Source organism: Oryctolagus cuniculus, chromosome 5, assembly GCF_964237555.1.
Source record: "Oryctolagus cuniculus chromosome 5, mOryCun1.1, whole genome shotgun sequence".
Classification (NCBI taxonomy): domain Eukaryota; kingdom Metazoa; phylum Chordata; class Mammalia; order Lagomorpha; family Leporidae; genus Oryctolagus; species Oryctolagus cuniculus.
Window position 1 is genome coordinate 7,776,080 of NC_091436.1, and position 27,626 is coordinate 7,803,705.

A 27,626-nucleotide genomic window follows, 5' to 3' on the forward strand; every position below is an offset into this window, starting at 1 on the left:
TCCGTGTTTGCTCTCTGCAGGCCCCCAGCCTACAGCTGGCGCTGCCCACCAGGGCCACTTGGGCGCACCTGCTAGTCCCATTGGGAAACCTCCCAGACACACCCAAGGAATGCTTCCCCACGTGCCTAGTTATCCCGGAACCCACTCACGACCACACCCGACATTAACCGTCACAACCAGCATCTGGAAAAATAACTGTGCCCCCCCCCCAAAAAAAAAAGTTGACCAAAGTGAGGTGTCTGCTACAGAGTGTTTCGTCCCTTCTCTGTCCCGTGCGAGCCACATCTCAAATGCCTGCTTTTCCCCAGTACTGCCGTAATCCTGATGGTGACACCAACGGCCCCTGGTGCTACACGATGAACCCAAGGAAGCTTTACGACTACTGTGACGTCCCTCAGTGTGGTAAGTTTCTCCCCTCCCCTCCCCTCCTCTCCCCTCCCCTCCCCTTCCTTTGCGCACATCTGCTGCATACAAGACACCACAGCAGATACTGGGCTCAGTATTGGAAAGAGTAATTTCATCACATTGCATGTTTCCTTGAAAAAAAAAAAACAAAAAATAAAGATGACTATATAAAGAGTCTCAGAACTAGCCATGGCAAATGACAAGTTATTTGGGAAACTCGGTTCCCACATTTGATAGAGTACAGAGTCTCCGACTGGTTAGGACTGAAATAATGTCCTCCTGCCATTGTTACTAACAGTGGCTTGCGTTTATGTTTCTGAAGACCCTGGAGGGTGGCGGACAATGAGAGACATTTTAAACACTGTAGCTCCCAAACGGGGCATCACCCCTACCCTCTAGGAAGCTTGCAGGCTATAGTGTCATGAGAGGGAGAGCAGGTGGGAGGTGATGGCAAGGCAAGGTGAGAAGGCTGGCCCCGTGGCACTGTGTTAGGTGGTGTTGTTGGTGGGAATCATACGCTGATGATAGACCTGACATCAAGCAACAATGACAAATAACCACGTGTGCCAGTCGAGTCCTCTCCAAACAGCTCCTTTCTGATTCCAAGCCACACCAGTTTATTTTGTCACTCCTCCGACGAAATAATGGCATGGGCTAGGATTGCCTTGAGAGAGGGGCTTCTTGGCTGTCCACTGCACCTGGAAACTTGGAGGAAGTATCCCAGACGATGCCTGTCAAGTTCACGAGGCGTGGGTTTGTCTTGAAGCAGATGGCGCAATCACGCAATCACTTCCTTCGGCTCACCTGCACTTCTCCCGCTTTGTGCCACAGCTTCCTCCTCTTCCTATGACTGTGGGAAGCCCAAGGTGGAGCCGAAGAAGTGTCCGGGAAGGGTGGTCGGCGGGTGTGTGGCCAACCCACACTCCTGGCCTTGGCAGATCAGTCTCAGGACACGGTAAGCCCAGCCTCTGCCGCCCTCCCTTGGGACCCCCGCGAGCCCCCTCTCCGCTCCCTGAGCCCACACAGTGGCGGAGGGAAAGACCTTTACAAATTCAATGCGGTTTCTCCAGGCTCTCTCCTTCAAAGTGACCAGACAGAGCTTCTTTTCTCTTGGTCTGGTCGGTTCTCATCGAAATCCCTGGGCGCAGTGGCTGCCACCAGGCCCCAGTACCGCTGGCCCGTGCCCACAGGGTCTGGGGGCCGCCGCGTGTGCACCGGTGTGCGCCACGGGGCTGCATGCGGTGGCCGCTCTCCCAGCCGGAGCACGAGAACAAACACATGCGGGCGTTCAGTTGACCTGGAGAGTGGGGGTCACCGTTTGGGGGGAACACGCCTGCGAGGATTCTGCTTCCTTGAGCATCTCTCACTAAGCACACGTGCGACCGTCTGCCCGCTGGCTTGGCGTCCTTGTGTTCCTTACAATTCTCGCTAAAGCGCCGCCTCGCCCCCCGTCAGCCTGTGACACACCGTGGACGAGCTTGGCTGCCCAGCGTCCTCTCCTCTCCTCTGGCCACGCCTTGCTGCGCAGAGCCTTCCCCTAGTGGTCAGTTTCCAGATGAGCTGGTCAGCAGGCCGCAGCCATGCACTTGCCCTCTGCCTTCCTCTTCCTGCCGCTCTGGCTCAGAGGAGCGACCGCAGGCCTAAGCAATCCAGGACAGGAAGCGACTTAGGGGACATTGTGCCAAAGTAAAGATTGTCGGGCAGAACCCAGCGAGCTCCCATGAAGAGCACACGTGGGCTCCTGGAGGAGTCAACTGACCCTGCACAAAGGGGCGAGCCCGCAAGGAGGGGACTTCGCTCTGTCACTTCCATTGGACACTTGGGTCCAAGCCGCGGATGGAGGCCTTCAAGTCGGAGCCAGTTAGCTGGCGCCGGGCAGTGCCTCGGCCTCGCCGGCCATCTGTACAGAGTGGTGGGGGTGGGACCTCCTGGAAAATCTCACTCCTGAGGCACAGCCTGGATTTGCACCCGTCCCCGTGGGCCGGTAGCTTTATTCTGTGGGAGCAGCGGCACAGGCGGAAGCCAGGGTGAACAGCGGAACAGAATCTCCACGGGCTCTGTACTAACGCCTCGACTTGTTCTCTTCCCAGGACTGGACAGCACTTCTGCGGAGGCACTCTCATAGCCCCCGAGTGGGTGCTGACCGCTGCCCACTGCCTGGAAAAGTGCGTGAGGGGCCAGGTGCTATGGGGTCCCTTTAAAAAGACTTCCTCCCTCCCCTTCCCTCTCCCGCTCCATGGCAGTGACACAGGGGCCAGGGAGAGCTGTGCAGAAACCTGTGACAAAATGCCAGGGCAACCAGATGAGAGAGGAGAGGCGTGTTTCTAGAAAGAAAGTGCACAAGAAAGACCCGGCGTGGGCGACTTGGTAAGCCCGGAGAAACAGCAGGACAGGGCTTGTCCCCCAAGCAGCCCTGAGGACGTTCCCTAAGTGCCAGGGGCAGGCAAGCTGTAAACGTTGCTTCTCGCCACTCGGAAGCCAGGCGCCAGGGCTGCCAGACGGACAAGGCAGGGTGGCGGCGCAGGTGGGCACTTGATGAAGGGGCTGGGCCACACTCACAGTTTGATTCTGTTGTCACCATGGTCCCCAGGTACCCAAGGCCTTCAGCATACAGAGTCATCCTGGGCGCACACAAAGAAGTGAATCTGGAATTGGACGTTCAGGACATAGACGTGGCCAAGTTGTTCTTGGAGCCCTCGCGAGCGGACATTGCCCTGCTGAAGCTAAGCAGGTAGTGGCTCAGGCTGAGTGAACACATTTGCTCTCTGCCTGGGGTTCCTGGGTCGTAACCACTGTGCTAGCTGTGGGCGGTGCCGTCCGTGCCATGGGGTTTGGCATTGAACTTCATCAGAAAACAGACTCAATCCCCCTCCCTCCAGTTCTGTCACATGTGGGGGGACATCAAAAAGTTCATGGAATAACGGAATATAAACATAAGGGTTTTTTTTTTTTTTGGTGCAAAAGAATTTTGAAATTCATGCAATCGTTTTTATAATGCACATTTTCCACGAACCTCGTTTCTCAAAGCCACCCAGGCTGTTTCCTCACGAGGAAAAAGACTGAGTTGAAACTGAAGACAGTGGTGGGTGCTTAGCCAGCAGTTAAGGCACGAGTTAGGGTGCCTGAGCGCCACTGGCAGCACCTGCGTGCGACCCCCAGCCCTGGTTCCTGGCCCCAGTGTGCTGCCAATGTAGACCCCGGGGCGCAGCAGGGATGGCTTAGGAGAGGGGCCCCTGCCACCCATGTGGGAGACCTGGGTTGAGTTCTAGGCTCCTGGCTGCAACCCTGGCCCAGCCCCAGCCATAGCTGGCATTGGGATATTTTCCTGTCTTGATTACATAAAAAGGAAGAGGTATACTGTTATCCCAAACTGTCTCAAGTGATAGTCACCAGTTAATACACCATGGTGATCAGAGAACGAGTCACCTTTCCAGGGTGACAGTTCTCTTCTCGACACAGGTTTGAAAGAGCCCCATGAGATTCGGTATGTCAAAGTACTTAAAAAAAATCACAGTGTAAAAAAAAAAAAAAAAAGAAAACCTTGCTCAGACAACTCACAAGTGCAACTCCATCTCAGCGAGTTTGTCTTCGGCTTTATTTTCCTCGGTGAAGCGCTGTTTGGTGGAGCCTGACAGCAGCGTTTGGGAACAGGGCCCCCTGGAGACAGCAGCCAGCCAGCTACTCCAAGGCAGGCATGCAGAGCGCGAGGGCTGTGCCTGCTGGGTCCCTGAGGACAGGGACGATGCCGGTCGTGAAGAGGACAGGCCGGCTGGCACCAGGCCCAGCTCCCCCAGGGTCTGGTCCCCGCCCCAGGGCAGCTTCCCTGGTTGCACAGCCAGGATGGAAGGCAAGAAAGGGCCTCGCTGGCTTCGCCTGTGCAGCCACGTCCTGCTGCCCTCCGTCCCTCATCCAGCACACACGTGTGTTGTGCCTCATCACTAGAGCACCCCATCTTTGTACTTCCTGCGAGAGGAGGACACACACCAAGGGGGAAAAAAACAGGACAAGCACTTGGGAAGGCACAGCCATGACTTGATGAACTTTCTTTCTCTTTTAGTAAGGATTCATTTTACTTATTTGGAAGGCAGAGTGACAGAGAGAGAAAGAGAGAGAGAGAGAATGCTCTCATCTTCTGGTTCACTCCCCAAATGGCAGCAATGGCTGGGGCTGCTCCGGGTCAAAGCCAGGAGCCAGGGGCTTCTTCCAGGTCTTCCACATGGGTGACAGGAACCCAAATCCTTGGGCCATCCTCTGCTGCTTTCCCAGGTCATCAGCAGGGAGCTGGATCAGAAGCTGAGCTATCCGATGAAAACTGGCGCTCATATGGGATACCAGGCGTCGCAGGCAGCAGCTTAACCGCTGCTGTGCCTCAGAGCCGGCCCCAGACTGATGACGTCTCACGGCCCCCCCCCCCCGAAAGGCCCACCACCTCCTGCCATCAGTGCCCTGAGGACCAAGCGCCCCACACGCGAACCTCTGGGGGACACCCCGCATCCCAAGTACAGCTCAGACTAGAGTAGAATCAGGCCTGAAAGTCAGGCGTGATGCTGGAGACGCCGGGGGGCGCAAAGGCCTGTGGGAGTTTTGGAAAGCAATGCCACTGTGCTCGTGCAAAGAGCTGATTCCCATCCTATTGCACTTCCAGTCTGGAATGGGCTTGTGAGGTTCGCTTATGACGAAACGGAGGCCCCAAAAGCTGGTGTCCCTGGCCCTGGTCACACATGGGCTCCGTTCGAGGCCCAGGCTGGCGTTCCACGGAGCAGCACCCTCTGAACTGACATAGAACGCATGCACCTGTGGGAGTGGGCACAGCCTAGCAGCTGGGATTCCCACAGCCTGCAGTGAGGGCCTGGGTTTGGGTCCCCTGCTAACGTGCACCCGGGAGGCGGCGGCTGATGGCTCCAGTAACCCCCCCACCCATGTGGGGAACCCAGATGGAGTCCCTGTCTCCTGACTTTTCGCCTTTTAAGCCCAGCTCTTGTGGGCATTTTGGAGGAAACCACTGGTGGGAATGCTCTTTCTTCTCTCTGTGCGGCTCCCAAAAAAATGTTTTAAAAAAGCTGCACTTGTTATGAAATTGTGTAGTGTCCAGGACGTGTGTGGGACGGAGTCTTTGGTCTTTGTCACCTCAGTTTCCCAGGTTAACAAACACTGGCAGCTTCTTGTACCCAACCAGTGTTTCCTCTTCATTTTTAGTATTTTAATTTTAATATTTATTTTTATTAGAAAGTTAGCAGGAGACAGAGAGAGAGCTCTTCTCTCTGCTGGTGCACTGTCCAATACCTGCGACAGCCAGGGCTGGGCCAGGCCAAAGCCAGGAGCTCAGAGTTCCGCCCAGCTTTCCCGTGGGGGTGGGAGAGGACCGCTGTGTGTGCCCTCACCCGCTGCACCCCAGGGTGTGCAGTAGCAGGGAGCTGGAATCAGCAGCCGGGACTTGACCTTGGGCTCCACCATACAAGGTGCCGAGTCCCAGCTGTGTCTTAACCACTGTGCCGGGCGCTGGCCCGACCGCGGATGCTTCTAGAGTGAACACTTAGGGGTCCGCAGGCCGCCGTGAGGGTGAATGCGTTCTCCATCGCTCTGTCAGCGGAGCACGGGACTCGGAGGCACTGGGGTTTGAGGCACGCGGCATCTGCGGTCAGCGGTCAGCGGTCAGCAGCCACTCCCAGCAGAGCAGTGGAGGGTGACTGTTGATGCTTCCCTTCCAGCCCTGCCGTCATCACCGACAAGGTCATCCCAGCTTGTCTGCCCTCCTCAAATTACGTGGTTGCCGACCGGACGGAGTGCTACATCACTGGCTGGGGAGAAACCCAAGGTGAGCTAACCCCACACCCTCTCCAGTGCACACAGGGAACTGATGCGGGCGTACAACCCCTGCGGGCGGAGAAGGGTGCACACGCCCTGATCAGTGCCTGTGGTCCATAGCACCTGCCTGTGTGTCCACAGTCTGTCATCAAGGCACAGTCCCACGGGGAGGGGGACCGTTTCTCTGGGTTTCTGAACACAGGATTTCAACAATAATATTGCTTCCCTGGGTAAGCAGGGCTTTGATGCATCCACAGTGAAGGCCGGGGGTGCTGGGTTATTTGTCACGTGCAGCGAGTCATCCTGGGCTCCTGGCAACAGTGGAAGGCACGGCTCATGTAGTCTTCTGGAACATCTTTACATCTGAAGTGTGCGGGAGGAGACTGGCGGGGTGGGGTGGGGAGAAAGCCCCATGCGTCCCCAGTTGCAGGATAACATTTGGCTTGGTTGATGGGGTGAAGGTGAGAGGACACAGAAACTTTGCAGGTGTCCTGACAACAATTATTCCCACAGGAGACTGCCCCCACCTAGGGACAGGACGTCTTAGGACCCCTGCCTCACCTTCTCAGCCTAGGCAAGAGCCCTGGGGCACAGGCAGGAGCTCGGGAGACCTGGACGGGGCAGTGCACCTCTGGGTACTGCTCTGCTGTACCCATTTTCCTGCAGAGCCCACGCTTACAGATGGTCCCCCACCCCCCATCAGCCCTTTTCATAAGCTTTCATTAACAGAAATGTTTTGTGGCTTAAAAAAAAAAAAATCAGAAACTCCTGGTGTAGGCCATTTTGAAACTGGCCTCCCTCTGTCTGTGCCTTTGCTTCCATTTTCCAAACCTGGCCCACTTCCTGCACTTCTGACCCTGGGAATCTGACGCCTGGCCAGGGAAGCAGCCCGAGGGGTGTGTCAGTGCTGCCAACCCGATGGGTTCACGCCACTGTTCCTGTTTTTGGTTTTTTTTTTTTTTTTTTTTTTTTTTTAATTTTTTGACAGGCAGAGTGGACAGTGAGAGAGAGAGACAGAGAGAAAGGTCTTCCTTTGCCGTTGGTTCACCCTCCAATGGCCGCCGCAGCCGGCGCACCGCGCTGATACAGTGGCAGGAGCCGGGTGCTTTTCCTGGTCTCCAATGGGGTGCAGGTGCACTTGGGCCATCCTCCACTGCACTCCCAGGCCACAGCAGAGAGCTGGCCTGGAAGAGGGGCAACTGGGACAGAATCCGGCACCCCGACCGGGACTAGAACCCGGTGTGCCGGCGCCGCAGGCGGAGGATTAGCCTAGTGAGCCGCAGCGCCGGCCTGTTCCTGTTTTACAATTGAGCATTCTGAGGCTCAGGGATGGTGTGGGGGGGTGGCCTTGTCAGTCACTGGGTGAGACACACCCACTTAACCAACCTGTGTTAGGAACTCAGAAAATTCCGGTCCATGGCCACAGCATCCTGATCACGCCCGGTCGCATCTGATCTCGGAAGCCACGCAGGTGCTTGGGTGGGAAACGTTCCCGAGTCTCAGGGACTATTTCCTCAGCTGACAGCCGGGCTGCGGGGCTGCTGTGGGGGCCGATGAGCAAGTGCAGGAAGCGCCAGGATGGGCTTGGCGCTCCATCGGCTGCAGCTCTTATGGGTGACAGGGAAGGCAGTTGCAGCAAATGCAGCTGTTTCTTGCAAGAGACAGAAAATGCAGAGTGGATGAAACACGAAGAGGAAGCCCAGTAGGTGACAAGTCCGCTGGCTCACAGGATGGCCCAGGCCCAGCCTCTCCAGACATGGTCTGGGTGCCACCCCCGGCACAGAGGCGCCGCCCTTCTGGGCTGCGGATGCTGTGGCGGCTCTGCCTCCGCCGAGGAGGGAGGGCGCTCTCCCCACAGCGCAGTGGTCTGCCCAGCTCTGAGAGGTTGGACCGCATCCTGCGTCTGTCCCTGAACCAATCAGCACCTGGCTTGCACCGGCCTCACCTGCTCCCCCTGGAACTGGGGCAGGACCTGCTCACTCCCAGAAGGGAAAAGGGTAGGTCCCTCAGCAGGACTGTGGGGTGTAGGGTGAAAGGCTGCGAGGCTCCCCAAAACCAAGAGATTTCCTCTGCAGTAGCTCAGCAGGTTACGGAGGAGCCTCAGTCCCTCGGAGCCGGGTGAGAGTTTGGGCCCTGTCTTCCACGTGACATTGAGCAGTCATTTCATTGCTTTAAGCCATGTTTCCTTGTCTGTACTCTAAGCTTTGCTCCTTCATCTGTACTGCGAGGTCATTTTGAGAATTAAAATTGTGAGCCATCACCATGAACACCACCATCATCATCTCCAACATCACTATCACCATCACCAGCAACCCCATCATCTCCGTCATCCCCATTATCACTGACATCACCGTTACCACCATCACCACCATCACCACCACCATCACCACCATCATCACCACCATCATCACCACCATCACCACCATCATCACCACCACCATCACCACCATCACCACCACCATCACCACCATCATCACCACCATCATCACCACCATCACCACCACCATCACCACCATCATCACCACCATCACCACCATCACCACCACCATCACCACCATCATCACTACCATCATCACCACCATCACCACCATCATCACCACCATCACCACCATCATCACCACCATCACCACCATCACCACCACCATCACCACCATCACCACCATCACCACCACCATCACCACCATCACCACCACCATCACCACCATCACTACCATCATCACCACCATCACCACCATCATCACCACCATCACCACCATCACTACCATCATCACCACCATCACCACCATCATCACCACCATCACCACCATCACCACCATCATCACCACCATCACCACCATCACCACCATCATCACCACCATCACCATCATCACCACCATCATCACCACCATCACCACCATCATCACCAAACATCACATGAGCAGGGTGTTCCCTGATGGAACCCAGGCCTCCTGACACCCCTGTCCAGTTGCTGGGTCTTCTGTCCCACCTCCCACCCACATGCTTCTACTGCCACCTGCACTGGGTTCCCTGTCTCTCCTGGTCCTGCCCACATTTATATTGAGATGATTCTCAGAACAGCAAGTAGACTGGGAGGAGTCACAACACATAACTCGCGCTGCTTGCCCGTTTTCTGCACGTCAGTAATGAGACCGGATCGTTCAGCGGCCCCGGCCTGCGGGTGTGAGGTCAGAATTCTTCTCCCCTTCCCACCTTCGGTATTTGAGACATGAGGTCAACCTGAGGCCGAGGGCTCCCCCAGGGCAGCCCCCCAGCAATCCCTGGGTTCTGCCCTGCACCCGCCTTTCCCTGCTGCCTTCTGTTCGCGGTCTCAGCGGGGCTTCTGTTCCTGGGTTCCCTGCAGTGTCCCCGCTCCCAGGACGCCATCTCAGCTTTGGCCATAGGGTGGCAGCACGTTCGCACAGACCAGGAGGCTCCTGCACTCTCAGGATGTGGGGCCTACTCAGGAAGCAGAGACCTCACTCCTAGAACCAGGAGTTCGCAGCAAAATATCCTGAGGGGGGTGCGGCCTCCACACACGAACTCATTTCAAGCAATGCACCCCGGCCCTATGCTGCTGTGGCCAAGCCCTTCCTCCACAGCAGCTCTGGCCAGCCTGGACCAAGGGACACTCGGACCAGGCTCTCCCAGGCTCATGTCATCGCCAGGTGGAGGGCAGCTTCTCTGGGCCCCAGGGAACCGTGGAGTTGAGTCCAAGTCTCTGGGGGACGTGACAGTACTTCCTTTCTTTCTTTTTTTAAAGATTTATTTATTTATTTGAAAGAGTTACAAAGACAGAGAAGGAGACGGGGAGAGAGAGAAAGAGAGAGAGAAAGAAAGAGAGAAAGAGAATCTTCTATCTGCTGGTTCACTCCCCAGTTGGTGGCAACGGCTGGAGCTGCACCAATCTGAAGCCAGGAGCCTCCTCCAGGTCTCCCACACGGGTGCAGGGGCCCAAGGACTTGGGCCATCTTCTCCTGCTTTCCCAGGCCATAGCAGGGAGCTGGATCGGAAGTGGAGAAGCTGGGACTCATATGGGATGCCGGCACTGCAGGCAGCAGCTTTACCCGCTGCGCCACAGCACTGGCCCCAGTACTTGATTTCTTGATTGTTCCATGCTAGCAAAGCACAGGTTTGCTGCAAAACCCTGTTGAAAGCTGGGCTTGCAAAACTGGGGGGCTGGATTGTTTGTGACTTGGAAGCAGCCAGGGGTGTGTCCCTCTGTGTAGGGCACTTCCTCCACAGGTCTGCAGACGCCCTGTCTCAGCTCTGCAAAGGCAAGCGAGCAGGTGTTCACCAAGGGAGAGCTACAACATGTAAAACCAGCGCACCAGCCCAACTTCCCTCTGATGTAAATTAGAAAAGGAGCCAGAATGATTCATGCTTATTCTATTGGTTGCTTTTTTTTTAAATTACTTTTTTTTTTTTGACGGGCAGAGTGGACAGTGAGAGAGAGAGACAGAGAGAAAGGTCTTCCTTTTGTCGTTGGTTCACCCTCCAATGGCCGCCGCGGCCGGCGCGCTGCAGCCGGCGCACCGCGCTGATCCGATGGCAGGAGCCAGGAGCCAGGTGCTTCTCCTGGTCTCCCATGGGGTGCAGGGCCCAAGCACTTGGGCCATCCTCCACTGCACTCCCTGGCCACAGCAGAGAGCTGGCCTGGAAGAGGGGCAACCGGGACAGAATCCGGCACCCCGACCAGGACTAGAACCCGGTGTGCCGGTGCCGCAGGCGGAGGATTAGCTTAGTGAGCCGCGGCGCCGGCTTTAATTACTCTTAAAAGTAGGTGAAGGGGCTTTTTTTTTTTTCCAGTAGAAATTGTACACTGTGACACCAGCTTAGAAAACAATTTTGCAATGTTATGGGAAGCCATAAAATGTTTACATAACTTCTGGGAACTGAGATTTAAGAAAATATTCAGGAATAAGAATGAACTGTGAACATTCTTATGCTGGAAGCATGAGCAGAGACCAGTGAGCACGTGGGCAGGGACTCCATGGACCAGGTTCAAGGTCAAGGACATCACCTCTGGAAGCCTCAGCTCCCTTTACTGTAGAACAGGGGTGATAAAGACGCCAGTGAAATATACCACGTCACGAACTTGTGCCTGAAAAGTTAATTCTCTCCTTTTATTGCAGTGAAGTATGCACAAACTAGACCTTACTATTTTAATCACTTTGAAGGGTACAGAAAGTCACAGTACATTCACAATGCTGTGCAACCATCACCTTCCAGAACATTCTCATTCCACCAGGAAACATGCCTGTCACAAGCATCCTAGTCACAAAGACCGGAGCATTCCATCAGATGTCCTTATGCTGCAGTCATGGGTAAAAAACCAGAATCGGCTTCGGTGCAATATAATACAGGTAGTAACGGAAGCATATAAAAAGCCCGGAAAAGAATCATTTAATTAAAAAGGGGGGGTAGCAATTGCATTTCCTAAACTCATCTCCATATTAAAAAAATGTTTATGGTTTTAAAAGAGGAAAAGGTAAACAAATAAACAACAAAATCCAGACCACCGCAAAGAAACCCAGATTGTTCAAGCCAGGTCTCGGGCACACAGACTCTTAAATGTTTATGCGTTCAAGGCTGCAGAGTCCCAGCAGTCTTAGGGACTGATTCCTGGCGTCATCCAACTGCACAGACACGCAGGACATCTATCATTGCTGCCCTGTTGTTCCGGAAGCTTCCTTGTGACACGTCTAAGCCGCTTCCTTCGTCTTTTCGGACACAGGGACCTACGGCGCTGGCCTTCTCAAGGAAGCGCAGTTGCCTGTGATTGAGAACAAGGTGTGCAATCGATTCGAGTACCTGAACGGAAGAGTCAGGTCCACGGAGCTGTGTGCTGGGCACCTGGCAGGCGGCACGGACAGCTGCCAGGTAAGCCGGCTCTGGACACCCAAGCTGGTCTCACACTGGCCCGTGTGGGCCCCAGACAGTGTGTCCCAAAGAGCAAATTCAAGGCTGCTCAGCACCGCTCAGAAGCCCTGCAGGTCCCTGGGTGCTCATTCAGATGATGGAAGGTGGTTCCTCTGGCTTTGCGTTCCAGGGGGTGGCTGAGCGCCTACCTACCTCCTAGGAGCGTGCAGGTGGGCAGGGACTGAGATGGGGCCCTTCCAGTAGGAAAGGGGGTATAGGACAGAGACCCACTGCGCCCACTTTGCAATCTTGCCCAAGCCGGCCTTGGCTCCAAAGAAACCCCAGGCAGGAGGTGGGGGACAAGTGTGCAGGAGGCCCTCTCCCCTGGGGGAGCTGCATGGTTGGGCTCCCCTGAATACACTGCGGATGACTTAAACACACAATATGGCACTAAGTCCCTTTCCGGTTTCAAACGCTGGGGAAACCCACCGGCATCCCGTAGTAGCGGGCTGGCAGCTTGAGCCTCACGTGGAGTTCTTCTGCCCAATGCAGGGTGACAGCGGTGGGCCTCTGGTTTGCTTTGAGAAAGACAAATACATCCTACAAGGAGTCACCTCCTGGGGTCTTGGCTGTGCGCGTCCCAATAAGCCTGGCGTCTATGTTCGTGTCTCAAGGTTTGTTGATTGGATTGAAAGAACGATGAGAAATAATTAATTGGATGGGAGACCGGTGGTGAAGCATCAGGCTCCCCAGAGGCTGGAGCCCGTGTAGGGGATCTGGTGTCTTGGAAGGAGGTGACAGGAATCAAGGCACCGCACTTCGCTGTCACCTACCGCCAGCTCTCAGTGTTCTTGTATGTGTGTGGCTAAAGGACTGCTGGATTCTGTAAGAATCAGGCAACACAGCTGTGCCGCTGATGGTGAATAAACACTGTACTTACTCGATTGAGCTCATTGGCTGGGGTGTCCCTTTATATCTCGGTTCTTCATTCGTCTTTTACCAACTTTAAGCAGACTGGAGGGAGGTACCTCGTGTTCATAAGGACTAGGAAGTCTGCAAGAGAAGAGACCTGGGAAGTCACCTGTGCTTCACCCCATCCGTCAGCTACACATGGCCCAACACGACACCTTTTATTTATTTATCCAAAGATTTACTTATTTATTTGAAAGACAGAGAGTGGGTGGGGGAGAGGGAGAGAGGTCTTCCATCTGCTGCTTCACTCTCCAGATGGCTCACAGTGGCCACGGCTCCGGGTCTCACACATGAGTGGCAGGGGCCCAAGGACTTGGGCCGTCTTCCACTGCTTTCCCAGGTGCGTCACCAGGGAGCTGGATAGGAAGTGGAGCAGCTGGGATTGAAACCAGTGCTTAAGTGGGATGGCGGCAACACAGGCAGCTGCTTAAGCCATGGCACCCCAGCACCAGCCCCCCAACACGAGTTTCCAATGTCTTTCCTTCCGGCTCAGATGAATGCCTACAAAGCTGCCCTATGTGTGGGGCGTCGGGACACGTGCGATTCTGGGGACTGAAGTCTGTTATGATGACTCCACTGTAGCCCAGCACAGGGGACTGCAGCAGAGTCGCGTGTCACGGAGTGGAGTGTGTAAGGTGTGTGTAATGTGTAATGTGTGTAAAGGCGTGTAACGCTGAGTCTGCATGTTATCTGGGTCACGTCTGGGTCCAGGAGCCACAGGAGGAGCCTGCAGAGGTCAAACGAGGCACTCCTGAAGGCAGTCACTTATTTTCCATCTCTAATTGGCTGCCCTGTTTGGAAACAGCACACAGTGCCCACTGTGGCACAGGGGCAGCGTTCTACAGTGACACACGCTTAGAAGAGAGAGACAGAAAGAGATGATGGGTTTTCTTAACAATTTAAAATGATTTATTGTTACCCCCAAAAAATATCAACTCCAAATACAGTTTCCAGGTGACAGTGGCAATGAGCAAAGTGATCTTACAGCAAAGAAATGCAGAGAGAAGCAGAAATGCAAGAGTCCGCGAAGGCAGGGCTGTCATGCCTCCACGAGCTGTATCCGACTCCCGGGTGTTCCAAGAACCCGGGAGCTTGTCTACAGCTAGAACCCGCAGCGTGGGGTGCTCCCTGGCTCTCCATGTGGACACCTTCTGCCTTCTTGGCCAAAGGCGCTGTCAGCCCCCACTTTGCCTGTCCACGAAGCATCTCATTCAAAAGTTGGTGTAGGATACAGAGTCTGAAAACACAGCAGGTGCAGCAAAGGAGAACCTGGCCCTCAGGTTTCAGCTCCGTCTCCAAAGCCTTAACTACAACAAGCTCCACCCCCTTCTTAGCTCCGTGAATCCACTACAAAGCCACTGTTTCTTGCGAGCGTGGATTTAATGATTTAATGGGCCTTTCTTTTAAATTAAGATGTCAGCTTTTCCACTAAATGACTCAAAAGCACCAAGACTGGGTGAGAAGCGGCCATGCTTCTCACTCTTGACCATGGGCACTGAACTCACGAGTGTAAGGTAAATATCCCTTTACTGTGAAAATCCTGTGGCCCGAGAAAGCCTAATCCGTGGGTTTTGTTGTTGTTGTTGTTGAGCATAAAAACACCCAAACCGCACCTGTGGCTCTATGTGTCCACAAAAGGAGGACCAAACGTATCCCACAGAATCCCAGGGTCAAAACCCGAGCATAAATAGCAGAGCCAGGTCCTCCGATGGCACCGCAGGTCTGTCCTCACTGGTAGACCAGGACGCCAACTGTGCCCGGAACCCAACACCGCCGGGGAGTGCTGTGCAGGGCGGCTGGGTGTCCTGGAGTTCAGGAACCCGAGGCAGAGCAGCCCAGGCTCCGGTCCACAGCTGAGCCACTGGCGAACAGGCCCCATCCCCCGGGGGGTCTGTACAACGCCGCGCTCGGGGGCTTTGTCCTCTGAGCAGAGTTAATGAACACATGCAGGTGCAGCTTTCCCAGGTCCACGTTCGCACATCCTGCACTCTCGATGGAGCTGTCAGGAGAATCGGGGGCGGGGGGCTTCTCTCGTCTCTTTGACTCAACGGGTCAGGTTCCACAGCTCCGACACAAGCCGAGCCCCCACGGCTCTTTGCTAACCCAGCCAGCTGCTAGGGGGTCCCAGAAAGGTCAACAGCATGATAAATCCTATTCCACAAACACGGACAGATGGCTGGGTAGCCTGAATGTCTTCACACGGTGTCAGAGCCACTCGGCACAGCGCAGCGCAGCAGCTGGAGGGGAGAGGCGGCTTCTGCGGGGCACGGTGGCTTCTCAGGGACAGCGGTGTCCCCCGGCCGGGGCCTCAAAGGTGAGAGCTGCACACCGGGCTTTTCTTTTTCCGGCGACACCGGAAGGAGTGTGGGCTGACAAAGCAAAGGAGGACACGTGAGGTCTTGGTGGGAGATGACGCAGCTGCGGAGACCACAGCCCGCCCGCCCCCGCTCAGGACCATGGCTGGTCTTCACCAAGGCACCCGCGCCCACCTTTCTCAAAACCCCATCTCTACAAGCACAAAACGCCTGCCTGCCGGCTGGGTTTTACTTCCGGATGGTGTTCGGATGTAACTTAGTAACATGGTGGCAGGAAGTTCCTTCCAATTGCTCCTGAATGCGGTTTGGAAATGAACACAAGGTAGCAAATGCCCAGTGTCAGTATTGGGCTCGGGGCAGTTTTTTCCCAGAGGGACAAAAACAATCATCGATCTCAATGAATGTGTCTAATTTGTAGAATCATCCATCATACTTCTACCAGATTGTTCTTCAAGGCTGGGGGCTGGATCCAATGAATTTAGCTAACATGTCCCCTGCCCCCGACCCAGCCTCTGTTCCCTGATGCCACTCAAACGACCTCCGCCATGGGACAAGCAGCACAGTCTGTCTCAGCTCTGGATGCAGCAAGGCCCTGGGGTGGCAGAAGCCTCGGGAGGACTTCGCACAGTTGTGTAGCTTGTCCACTTCTTTCTGAACTTTGCTCCACAAATAGCAAGGTCTTTCAGGGAAACGCCCATCCTATTCCAACTTGAGGGAGTGCAGTTCCAGGGTGAGAGTTAGCTGGACGTCAGGGTGAGGAATCTGCCAAACCGGCAGAGAAATCAAATGCCTGCCTACCCGAGACTGGCCGGCTCCGTTAGTAGGCAGCCAATGAGGGCTCTGCTGGTGGTTCTGAGTGCAAAGCAGCCCTTTCTTAAGGAAGCTCTGAGGCTAATTCATCAATCTTATCTTTCCAAAGAGTATCCCCAAGACAGGACAATGACAGCCACACCCCGCCCAGCGTTCAAGGTCCGGTCAAACACTTGAGGGACCTCGGCAGCAGCTGCCTACCTTTGAGGGGGAGGTGGCACCTGATGAAGAGAGGACCGGAGAGAGGAATCTCCAGTCCCCCCGAAGGACACTCACTACTGAAGCACCCCCAGCACAAAATACAACTGCATGAGGAAGGGCTTCGCCTCTGCACGGGGCAGCATCCACCCGTGCCGGCATCTACAGGGCGTGAGATCCTTCTGATCTGCTGGGTATAAAACCTGAGGACACGCGTTTCTATTGCACGTAGCGTTTCTGTATTATATGCGGAACTGTCAATCCTATAGGAGCTTAAAATAGGCCAGCTTCTCCCCTCTTTACAATCAGCAATGGAAGAAAGAACCTGCCCCGAGACTCCCATAATTGCAGTATTTTTATAAATACTTTTGCTACATTATAAATATTTTTGCTACATTATAAATATTTTTGATACGTTAAGAGGCTTATGTTATTAATGTCCAAGTCTTTTTTAAGAAGATGGATTTCTATTTTTTAAATTAGCTGTTCAATTATTTTAGCAAGGACACAAATAATATAAGCCCACGTGTTCTAATTGAAAAAAAAAAATCCAATAACCCCAAAGTCCACAGATTTGAAAGAGATAGGTCCTTCTTTCCACACCCCCTTCCACCCCCAGACGAGGTATAGAATTATTCTAGATATTTTACTATACATTTTTTATGAAATAATGTCAAGCACACAACATCAGAAATGATTTGTGTAATGCAGTTTTTTAATTGATATAAACCTTCATGTTTATTTATTGGTTGGGTACTAACCAATAAATACGCTGCACACTATCTACACTTGCCTCCGATATTCTCTCTCTTTTTCTCACTTTCCTGTCTTCCTATCTCTAACCACATCTCTCTCGCTGTGTGTCTCTATGCACCCACCTACCTACCACCTGTCAGTTACCTTCTCAGCCAGCCATAGAGCTGCTACAGGTTTTATTTTCCAATAAACACTATTGATTGTTCAGCAATGTTTCACTTTGGAATCCATCTCGAGCTGCCTCCTACGTCACCCCGCAGAGACCACGATGCCTCCACTCTGCACAGTCATCCCCACTGAGACACGGGGACCTCCTCGGCCGAGTCCCTTCCACTCTGGCACATCACTGGTCCCTCCTCTCCAAACCAGATGCATTCTTTTCTAGCTTTGGGTCTCCTGTGACAGGAACCTCTGACATCTCCCTTGGTGTTGCCGCTGAGCCTGGGGCTCAGAGATGGGGGTTGAATGTTCTCCCCTTGGGTACCCCACTTCCTCAACGCCACCCTTCCCCCAGTGTTCACAAGCCTGGCCTCTGTTCAGCATGCGCTGAATTCTGCACGATACCTGCCAAGGTTTTCTACGTCGTCCACTGTCTCTGGCAGGGCTATTCCCTTGGTTTCCGGCAGAAGCATCACGAGGCCACCACAGACAGACGCCAGGACACCTGCAGAAAGGAGGGGGGCGTTACGTCTGCCCCAGGAACGCAGAGTGCTCGGCGGGCCCCTCCCGCCCTGCCACACCCCCTCCACAGTCGTCCTCTGCCCTTCTCCTTCCTCAAGCCCTAGACTCCTGGCTCACATTCGCTCTCCTACTAATGGACAGTTCATTACCGAGATTGGGGATTGACAATTAATTATCGAGATCGGGGGCCTATGGAGCCCTGAGCACTCCAGACCCCCTCCCTGTGTCACACGGGAAGCAGAAGCCCCTGGAGAGGAGTTGCCCACCCCACTGACCGGCACTGGCACCAGCACCGGCACCGGCACTCAGCCGCGTCCTCTCCCACCTGCCCCTGGCTCCTTCCACTGTGGGACTGGTCCCTACTCTGCCCACTGCGGGAAGCCCTCGCCCAGGCCTGTCTGGGCTCCTCACTAGGGTGATCGCTCCCCTCTGCCCAGCATCCAGAACCTGCGGGTGGGGGCATCCCACACTCTCAATGCTCTTGTCCTCACTGGGCCTTCCCTCCAGCGACCACCCCACCCCCATCCCGCTCCTTGGAGCCAAAATTTCTGCTACACCATCTTCGCCTGTTTTCTCCACATCTGTACATCCTACTTGTCTGCTGGTGAGTGTTTAACACTTAGCCCTGATGGGTAGCATGCGTGTGCCCATTTCTGCGGTGTAAACACTCCAGCGTGGGTGCTGACACAGTGGCACTGAGTGTGGCACAGGGAAGAGCTAAGCCCAGCAGGGCTCTTGTCTGCAGCATTTCTACAGAGATACGCACAGATTCCAGGGCAACCTCCAGACCACAGAGAACAGGAAAAAACTGCAGCCAAAAGATTAGGAGTTAATTCTGTGTAATATTGCTTCTGTTTTTAGACTCCAATATTTTTAAATAAAAGATTGTTTTATTTATTCGAGAGTCAGAGAGTGAGACAAACGGACATATCCCATCTGCTGGTTCACTCCCCAGATGGCTGCAATGGCTGGGGCTGAGCCAGGCTGGAACCAGGGCTTCATCTGGCTTCACGTGGGTGGCAAGGTCCCAAGCACTTGAGCCATCTTCCGCTGCTTTCCCAGGCCATTAGCAGGGAGCTGGATTGGAAGTAGAGCAGCCGGGTCTTGAACTGGCACCCATATGGGATGCCAGAATTGCAGGCGGCAACTTTACGTGCTACACCACAACACCTGCCCCACATTTTTAAAGTGTTTAATAAGAGAGGCAGAGAGACAAGCAGAGAGCTCTCATCTGCTTTTCACACCCAAATGCCTGCAACAGTCAATACTGGGCCAACCAAAGCTGGAAGTCAGGAACTCAAGCCGGGTCTCCCATGTAAGTGGCAGGAACCCAATTATGTGAGCCATCACCTGCTGCCAGGAGCCAGAGCTGGGATTTGAACCCAGGTCCTTGATGCAGGACACGAGCTTCGTAGCCACTGGGCTGAAGGCCTGCTCCCTGTATTCTCTAATATTTAATGATGCTGACAAAATTCTTGAAAATGTAACAGTGGACTGCCACAGTACCAGCCTTGCCCAGAACACTGCTGTGGGCCACACCCCACGTTCCCCTGGTCTACACTGCCGTGGCCCCACAGCCTCCCTGCGTGCTAACTCAGATCGCACGGCGCAGCGTCAGGCCCTCAGGTGGTCTGGTCTCGCCCCCTTGCCCTCGGCGTCCCTGCCCACTCGCCTGGTCTCCCCCATTGCTGCCGCCCCTTCCCATCTCCCCAGCCTCAGTTTCCTGGGCATCTCGGTCCTTCCCCGGCCTCCGCGGGGGCTACGTTCCGACGGCTTCCCCATCTCCACCGCCAGGCCCTGCTTCTCTCCTGAGCTCAGCAGTGTTGGATCCTCAGAGGTGCCCCGCACTGCCCGAGACCCACCTAGAGCCCCCTCCTCCTGAGGTCCCGTGGCTCCGGGGTCGCTGGCCAGGGCCTGTGGCTCACCTGCGGTCCCACCGTGGGCCTGCCTGCCCAGCTCACTGCTCCCACTGCCCCGGCCCTGTCGACTGTCCCATCCTGCCCATCTGGCCTGGGGTCTGTCTGCTCCCCTCACCCCCATCCACTTCTTAGTCCCGGCAACTTGCTCTCTTTCTCAGTTACCACCTTCGTTTAGCCTCCCCGTAGCCAGCACAGCGCCCGTGTGATGAAGCAGTGTGGCTGCCACCAGAATCCTAGCAACAAATGCAAGTGCAGCTCTGTCCACCCGGGCGTGAGCTGCCACAGCTTCCCCTGCTGTCTGGACACAGAGCCAAACCGCCACACGCTGGGGGAGACCTCCGTGATGTGGCCTGGCCCATCCCTGCCCTCTCCCTGCAGGCCCCACGGCGCACACTGGGCTCAGTCCACTCCCCCCGAGGCTGGGCCTGTCACTGCCTGACCACCCACGCCCGTCCCAAGCGGGGTTCCCACTGCTCTTCCGGCCGCAGCCTGGACAGAGCTGCTTCCTCCACGCAGCGGGGTCAGGTGTCCCAGTGATGTTCCCACACTGGCAGGAGCCAGCACACGCATCAGGCTCTGTCGTCACCGGGGTTTGGGAAGGTTGTGTCCCTCCCCGCTGCAGCCCCAGCTCTGGCCGCGGGCTTGAGGGATTAGCTGCTGTGTCTCCCCCCGGGACTGCTCTGGCCTTGCTGGACATGGCACTCTCTTCCTTTGCTTTTTCGCCTCGGCTACGGAGTGAGTACTGAGTGGTTCCTAAACCCCGTGGAATAAGGAGATGAACTTTTGTTGAGTTCACTGGTGTTCTGTTCCCCAGTGTGCTCCAACCAGCTGTGCGTGGCTCAGCACGCACGTCCTCGTGCACTAACCTCACTCAAATCTCAACTGCCCAGTGAAAACCCACCTGCCGAGGGGATGGAGGTGAGAAAGGGCCAAGCCGGGCCTTCTGCCGCGAGAACAGAGGGTGGGAAACGCAGCCCTGCTCTGAATCCCCTGCAGGGCCCTCCCAGCCACGGCGCCGCCCCTTCTCAAACTTGGGAGCCACGGAAGAGCCCCCACTACACGTGGAAGTAGGTTTGTGTCTCCTGCTTTGGCCTAGCACTTATAGCATCTTAGATATTGACACAGAACATCGAAAAGTGCAATCAATCTTCAGGTTTATTTTTAAACCCATTGGAAACGTGAGTGACTGAGTCGGGTCCTCAATACCATAAGAGTTCCATGGGACTTGCTTTTAACTCAGAACCCAAAGAAAGATGGCTAAACTGAATCCCAACCCTTTCATATGAATCCTTGAAAACCACTTAGGATTTTAAATCCTACTATCGCCACACTGGCTCCTCAAAACAGACACCTGTCACCCAGCAGTGAACCGCACATGATTCTGGGATTCTGCTGGGACCAGGGGTGTCGGAGAAAGCACCCCAGGGCGGCACAGGAAGCGGGCTCTTACCAAAGATGATCAGCGGGAGCTCCAGCCACACGGCCGCCAGCCGGAAGAGGAGGAAAGGGGCAATGATGCCCCCAAAATCACACAAACCCGAACACAGCGAGACCCCAAAGTTTCTGGAGGATAAAAAAAACTGTTTTAGATGACAAGCATTTCAACAGGAAAAGCAATCAAAATATTCAGGCCTATTAAATAATAGAGGGGTGGTGCCCATACTGTCTGTTTCCACCATTTTTAGCTTTGAAAACGCCGTCCTGTCTTTGCAGCCTAAGCAAAGCATTTCCACTCTGCAGCGCGTCTCAGTGCAGCCAGTGAGGATGTGTCGGGGGCAGGCACACCCGTGTTCGCCCGTCAGCAGCTCGACACCCTGCCTGCTCTAGGAGACTCGGCGCCATCTTTGTATTGGCTTCACCGCGTGGCGTGCCCAGGGGCTGCGCCCCCAGCTAAGAGGGCCCCTGGCACGGATCTGGGCACTGCTTTCATCTTGTGCTTCAAATCCCAGATGCTCACTGATGTAAGACATGCTCAGAAAGAGACTAGAGCTTGGAGACAGGGTGGTGGCAAGGAAGGCAGACAGGTGTACCGCGAGGTTTTCTGGTTCAAGCCCAGTGCCCTTCCACAAAACCTCAGCTGTGGATGGAGACCCTGACACAAGGAGGACGTCCATGGCACAGCAGCAGGCAGACTCTGACCCTTCGATGGCGATGCAGCCCGGGGCCACACCACCACGCCAAGACAACCATCACAGCACGGAACACGACTGAAACCCCTGGCTGTGCAGTTACGGGGGAGAAGCCACGAGAGCTATGTTGGAATTACCGTAATGTTGTTGGGTACAGTTCTGAATTTACCAAATAGACGATTTCAAAGGCCATGGTTATGCCTAGTCTTCCCAGGGTAGCGACTGTGGTCCTCAACCACGGTACCCCTGCAAGCACAGAAGGGTGGGAGGGAAGAGTCAGAGGCCCAAGCTCATTGGCATCGCACAGAACAGTAAAATGCATCCACTCAGCGTCACCCAGCCCTACGTCTTCGCTAAATTTAAGCACAAAATGACAGATCGTCCCAATATGGCTAGGCAAGCTTCAACAACAGCGATGACAACCAGATGACAGCCAGCGTCTGAGGGTGCTGGGTGCTTCTCTGATCAGGGCTGGGATCTAGACGTACAGCGTGAGGACGGTGCTGAGCAATGCTCTGGACAGGGCCTCCTGAGTGTGCCTGGGCCCAGCCCTTCGCTGGGAGGCAGCTTCCAGCCGTGCCCTTGGAAACCACCATCAGTCCATGCGTCCCCTCGGCTTGCAGCCTCAGCGATCATGCACAGAACAGCTGGGCCCCAGCCGACCAGGAAATCCCACGTGAGCCAACCTTGCATTCCAGAGGAGCAAGGCTTTCAGGACCAGGCCCTGGGAGGGTGCCATGCGTTGGATGTGGGCTGCCTCGTCTAAAACTCAGGCCAAGGCACTGAAAGGTGCTGGGACTTTAGGGGCAATTAGGTTGCAGGGGAGAGGGGTTGGGGAGAGACCACTCCCGTGGCTGGATTGAAGCTACTCTCTCAGCGGGGTTAATGCTCCCAGGGCCGGGTCAGTGGCCACAGGGCAGGCTGTCAGCAAGCAAGGCCACCCCTCACGCTTCAGCTCTTCCACTTCCTAATCTGCCTTTTGTGACACAGCACGAGGCCCTCACCAGAAACCACGCAGACGCTGGCGCCATGCTCTTGGCTTTCCCAGCCTGCAGAACCGTGCACCTAAACAAACCTCTGCTCCTTCCTAAATCACCCAGTCTGGCTCTTCTGCTGCATCAGCAGAAAAGGGACCAAGACACAGGGGGCCGTTTATTCTGTGGGTTACGGCTCAGGCGCAGCTTACGCCCGATCTTCACCATCGCCAACCATGCTACCTCCCCCAGGTCATCTCACAGAAGGAGCCACATTCTCAAATGCCAGTTGTCGGTGGCTATTTTTCATCTACTTGAAGGGGGTGGGATGAGACAGAGAGGTGCAGAAGTGATCATCCGTTGTGAGGCCGGCCACTGGGCTGGGATCTGTGGGCCCTCAGATAGAACCTCCCTCACAAGCAGGCTGCCGGCTGTGGCTGGAGAGCTGTCTCCAGGCCGACAGGCGTCTCCCCACTAACAGCTTCTGGTGCTGCACGTGTGACCTTGCGGCGTTCATCACACCTCCAGGGTGGGTGCCGTTTTCCACTCAGAGCCGGCAGGGGAAGGGGCTGAGCCCCTGGGGAGAATCAGGCCGGCTCCAGGAGACCCTGGAGATCTTGTGTGACCTTGTGGTTCTAAACCACGCCTTCAAGTTAGTTGCAATCTTCCACCCAGAGCTGGCAGGGAGGGGGCTGAGCCCCTAAGGAGACTGACAGTCTCCAGGAGACCCCACTATCTCCTTGAGCCCCAAGCCAATTGACATACACATGTGAACCCCTTCTCCAATGGGCACCCCACAGAATGACCCAGTGAACACATGGTGACACCTTAAAAACCAGGGACACTAGCTCAGAGCCAGCGTCCCGCTCTCCTCTCGGACCAGACGCTTTCTCTGTCACCTGTCAATCAGATAAAAGTTTCTTTTCTGTCTAATACGTTTCTGCCTCTTTGCAAATTGTTCCCCGGCATTTTATTTCTATACTAAACTGAGGAAAAGAACTCAGGAGACTCACTCTGGCAATCGCCCTCCCCTCCGTGACTGGTAACACATTGGTTGGTTCATTCCCCAAAAATGCTGTAACAGCCAGGGCCCAGGCCAAAGCCAGAAGCCCGGGGCTCCATCTGGGTCTCCCCCATGGGTAGCAGTGGACCAAGCACTCGGGCTGCCATGTGCTGACTTCCAGGATACACTAACAGGAAATGCGATCAGACGTGGGACAGCTGGGACTGAGCCAGCATCCTGATACAGGACACCAGTGTCCCGAGAGGGATCTCCACCCTCTGCGCCACAATGCCCGCCCCGGTTCATCCACTGTAAAAGCGACTGTTTAAGACGGCTCTGGCTGTGGGAGGACGCCCTCCTTCCTTCCACAAGAACTATTGGGAAACACAAAGGAATCCTATCCGATATTTAAGGGTAGGACGAGTTCATCATTTTTACTCTAGAAAGTCAATGCTCTATACTTCTTGCCATGAGGACATGAGACTGCATGAACGAGACCGCGTCTGCCTTCCAAAGCACGGCCAGGAATGCCCAGAGTCTGTCTGGCATTCGTCTTCGCACAGAAACTTTGCCTTTTATATGCACGCGAATGCTCACCCCGCACCAAATCATTCTCTTCGCTTGTAGAGTAACTCCACCGTGCGTGTGTGTGTGTGTGTATGTGTGTGTTTAGTAGGGAAGCAGATATGAGTGAGAAGTATCAAAGAGAACCAAGCTAGGTAGATTGACTGTGTTCTCGCTAGAGAATATTCAACCAATCCAGGAGAACAAGAACTCACTCATTCCAACCACTGTCGCTGCCCAGAAGGGCAAGCAGAAAAGGTGACTTAGGAATCCAGGTTACCGCTGGGGGCCCAGTTCACTGTATTCAGTTGCAAACTGGCCGAGGACACCCTGGGGTCCCCGACGTCTCTCCAGGCAAGACCACCTGTCGCCAGGGAGTGAGGAGCCTCCGAGAGGCGCTGATGCACTGGGCTACCGACTGCTGGGGGGCAGAGTGGTGGTCAGCACATGTTCTACTTCACCAGGGCCGGGGAGGGGGGCTAGGAAACATATGCCACCCTGTCCTTTAACGAGCAGGTGGCTCTGGGAAAGGATGACGGAGCTGTCGCCCGGTTTCCCTGGGTCCTGGCCCCTGGCACAGACTCCTGGGCTCTTGCTGCAGGGGAAAGACCAGCTGCTACCGTGGAAGTGGGTAAGTTTCCAGGCTGGGTTCTTCTACTTTTTTTTTTTTTTTACATGTTTCTATTTATCATCTAGGCAGAGTTACAAAGAGAAGGAAAGACCAACAGAGAGAGAGAGAGAGAGAGGAAGAGAGAGTATCTTCCATCTGGTGGTTCACTCTCCAAACAGCCACAGTAGCTAGGGCTGAGCCAAGGCCAGGAGCCAGGAGGTTTTTCTAGGTCTCCCACGTGGGTGCAGAGGCCCAAGCAGATGGGCCGTCTTCCTCTGCGTTCATGGGTGCATTAGCAGGATGCTGGAGCAGAAGTCGGATATGAGCCAGTGCCCATATGGGACGCTTGCGTCACAGCCGGCGGCTTAACTCCTGTGCCACAACACCAGCCTCAGGCTGGGTTCTTCCATCAGGAATTTCTTGTTAGCAAATCAAGGCTGTAAGTCCCACTAACAAGTACAATGGTGAGTTTGGTTTACAATGGAAGCTGGGAATGCTTGACAAAGGATCAAACACAACCCAGGAAACAAAGTCTACACACACACTCACGCACACCCCACGAACAACTTACTGCTGGTTAACTCAGGTTAGCGGCTGCTCAGTTCAGTGCAAAGTTCAGACTACACCGCCAAGCAGCAGCCCTTGTGGACGTGTGGTGCGCCCTACGTGCTGACCTTACTCTGAGTGGCCCTCAACTCTTTTCCAAGCAGTGGAGTTAGCCGCTAACCACGCAGCGGGCAGCCATTCTGCTGACATGTGTTAAAGAGAGGTCCCCAGGCACGGCTCTGTTCGCCAGCTGAAAAGGCTGAGCGCGTACGTGACCCAGGAGCAGCGGTGTCACCCCAGGGGCAGGCTAACTTCACCCTGGGAGGCAGGACACACCTCCGGCAGCAGTGACAGACATCACTTTAAAGTGAGCACTGGGACTGGCGCCGCGGCTCACTAGGCTAATCCTCCGCCTTGCGGCGCCGGCACACCGGGTTCTAGTCCCGGTCGGGGCGCCGGATTCTGTCCCTGTTGCCCCTCTTCCAGGCCAGCTCTCTGCTGTGGCCAGGGAGTGCAGTGGAAGATGGCCCAAGTACTTGGGCCCTGCACCCCATGGGAGACCAGGAGAAGTACCTGGCTCCTGGCTTCGGATCAGTGCGGTGCGCCAGCCGCAGCGCGCCAACCGCGGTGGCCATTGGAGGGTGAACCAACAGCAAAGGAAGACCTTTCTCTCTGTCTCTCTCTCACTGTCCATTCTGCCTGTCAAAAAAAAAAAAATAATAATAAATTAAAAAAAAAAAAAGTGAGCACTGGGGCAGCTGCTCGGACAGGGCTTAGGTCCCTGCTGGGGACAGTGCGTGCCATGTGTGACCGAGTGCCAGGATCAGGTCGAGTCCCAGCATCCCTGCTTCCGATCCAGCTTCCTGCCAGCGTGCACCCGGGAAGGCAGCAAATGTTGGGTTCAAGTACCTTGGTCTCTGCCACCCATGCGGGAGACCCAGAATTAGTTCTGGGCACCTGGCTTCCGCCTGGCCTAGCCCTGGATGTCACAGTCATTTGGGGATAGAATCAGCAGACAGGAAAGCTCTCTCCTTGTCTGTCTGTGTGCCTTTCAAATAAATTGAAAAATAAATAACAAAAAAAAAGTTTATTAAAAAGTGCTAATGTTAGGTAGGAAGTCAGACATGAGCTTATGTGTGTGTGACAAAGGCCTATGGAGATGTCTAGGTCCAGCATATGCATGTCAAAGTCATCCCAATGACCTTCCAGGTGCAGCCCAGTGTCTGCACTTCGAACACGCCCTGCCCCTTCTACCTGATAACCATTCTTGCTCTAAGGCTCCTCTAAGTTTTCAGGGGGAAAACTCAGAAAGGAATTTTTCGTATTTTCATCCAAAAAGTCCTTTGTTCCAGGAGAAGCTGGGAAGGCCAGGCCCATCCCCTTAAAAGTCCCCAACCTCAATTGGACGGCACACTCAGCCCTCTGCCTCTCTGCTGAGCCGCCCGCCTGCCTGCCCAGGTGTAATCTCTCCACTCAACCATGTAACCTCGCTCTCCCCCAGTCTGAGCGACTGGGCACTCTCTCTCAGGTTCTGTCTGGAGAGGTGCCCATCTGTCCTTACCGATGTCCCTGCCCTAATAAACCTTGCTGTTTGCTTTCCACTTACTCTCTGTCTCACGCCTGAATTCTTTCTTGTGTGAAGACAAGGACCCTGCCGTTCTCCGGTAACACTACAACCAAAAGTGTCTTAGATGAGAACAGAGAAGCAATGGCTCTCTCAACTAGAGACTCTTATGAATAACAACTCCACTACAGAAGATAAAAACAGAGTTCCGAGTCTCCTCTGACTGTCCGGTCTGTTCCACATCGTGAAATAAAATTGAGTGCAAAGTTGCAACAGGGATATTAGGATACTGGACTGACTTACAGAGGAATCAAAGCAAAAGACAACTTTTTCCTTTGAAAAAGAAGACCTACCCCAATGGCGGCGTGTGTGGTCATCTAAAGAAACTCAGACTAAAGACAGCAAGCAGGTGGGCACAGACAAAGGAAGTTCTTTGTCTTCCAGACTTCAGCTAGAGTTTAGGAATGTGGGCCAAAAGCACGGAGCGAGTCTCGGGTCAAGATATGGCCACAAAGA

General features: G+C 54.7%; 2 protein-coding genes across 2 annotated transcripts in view; one reads left to right on the plus strand and one right to left on the minus strand.

Moving 5' to 3' along the window:
* Window positions 1–13,017, plus strand: part of PLG (plasminogen) — a 46,619-nt gene extending 33,602 nt beyond the window's left edge. Inside the window, exons 13-19 of the mRNA XM_051855159.2 lie at window positions 309–402; window positions 1,237–1,360; window positions 2,496–2,570; window positions 2,996–3,136; window positions 6,114–6,220; window positions 11,945–12,090; window positions 12,622–13,017. Coding sequence (XP_051711119.2) covers window positions 309–402; window positions 1,237–1,360; window positions 2,496–2,570; window positions 2,996–3,136; window positions 6,114–6,220; window positions 11,945–12,090; window positions 12,622–12,783 — 849 coding nt within the window. The 3' untranslated portion in view covers window positions 12,784–13,017. The remainder of the gene's footprint in view (window positions 1–308; window positions 403–1,236; window positions 1,361–2,495; window positions 2,571–2,995; window positions 3,137–6,113; window positions 6,221–11,944; window positions 12,091–12,621) is intronic.
* Window positions 13,018–13,927: 910 nt separating this feature from the next.
* SLC22A3 (solute carrier family 22 member 3) overlaps window positions 13,928–27,626 on the minus strand; it is a gene marked incomplete at its 5' end in the record, with an annotated part of 56,753 nt that continues 43,054 nt past the window's right edge. Inside the window, 5 exon segments of the mRNA NM_001082169.1 lie at window positions 13,928–15,057; window positions 15,302–15,410; window positions 17,685–17,784; window positions 21,171–21,283; window positions 21,987–22,095. Of these exon segments, the coding sequence (NP_001075638.1) occupies window positions 15,350–15,410; window positions 17,685–17,784; window positions 21,171–21,283; window positions 21,987–22,095 (383 nt within the window). The 3' untranslated portion in view covers window positions 13,928–15,057; window positions 15,302–15,349.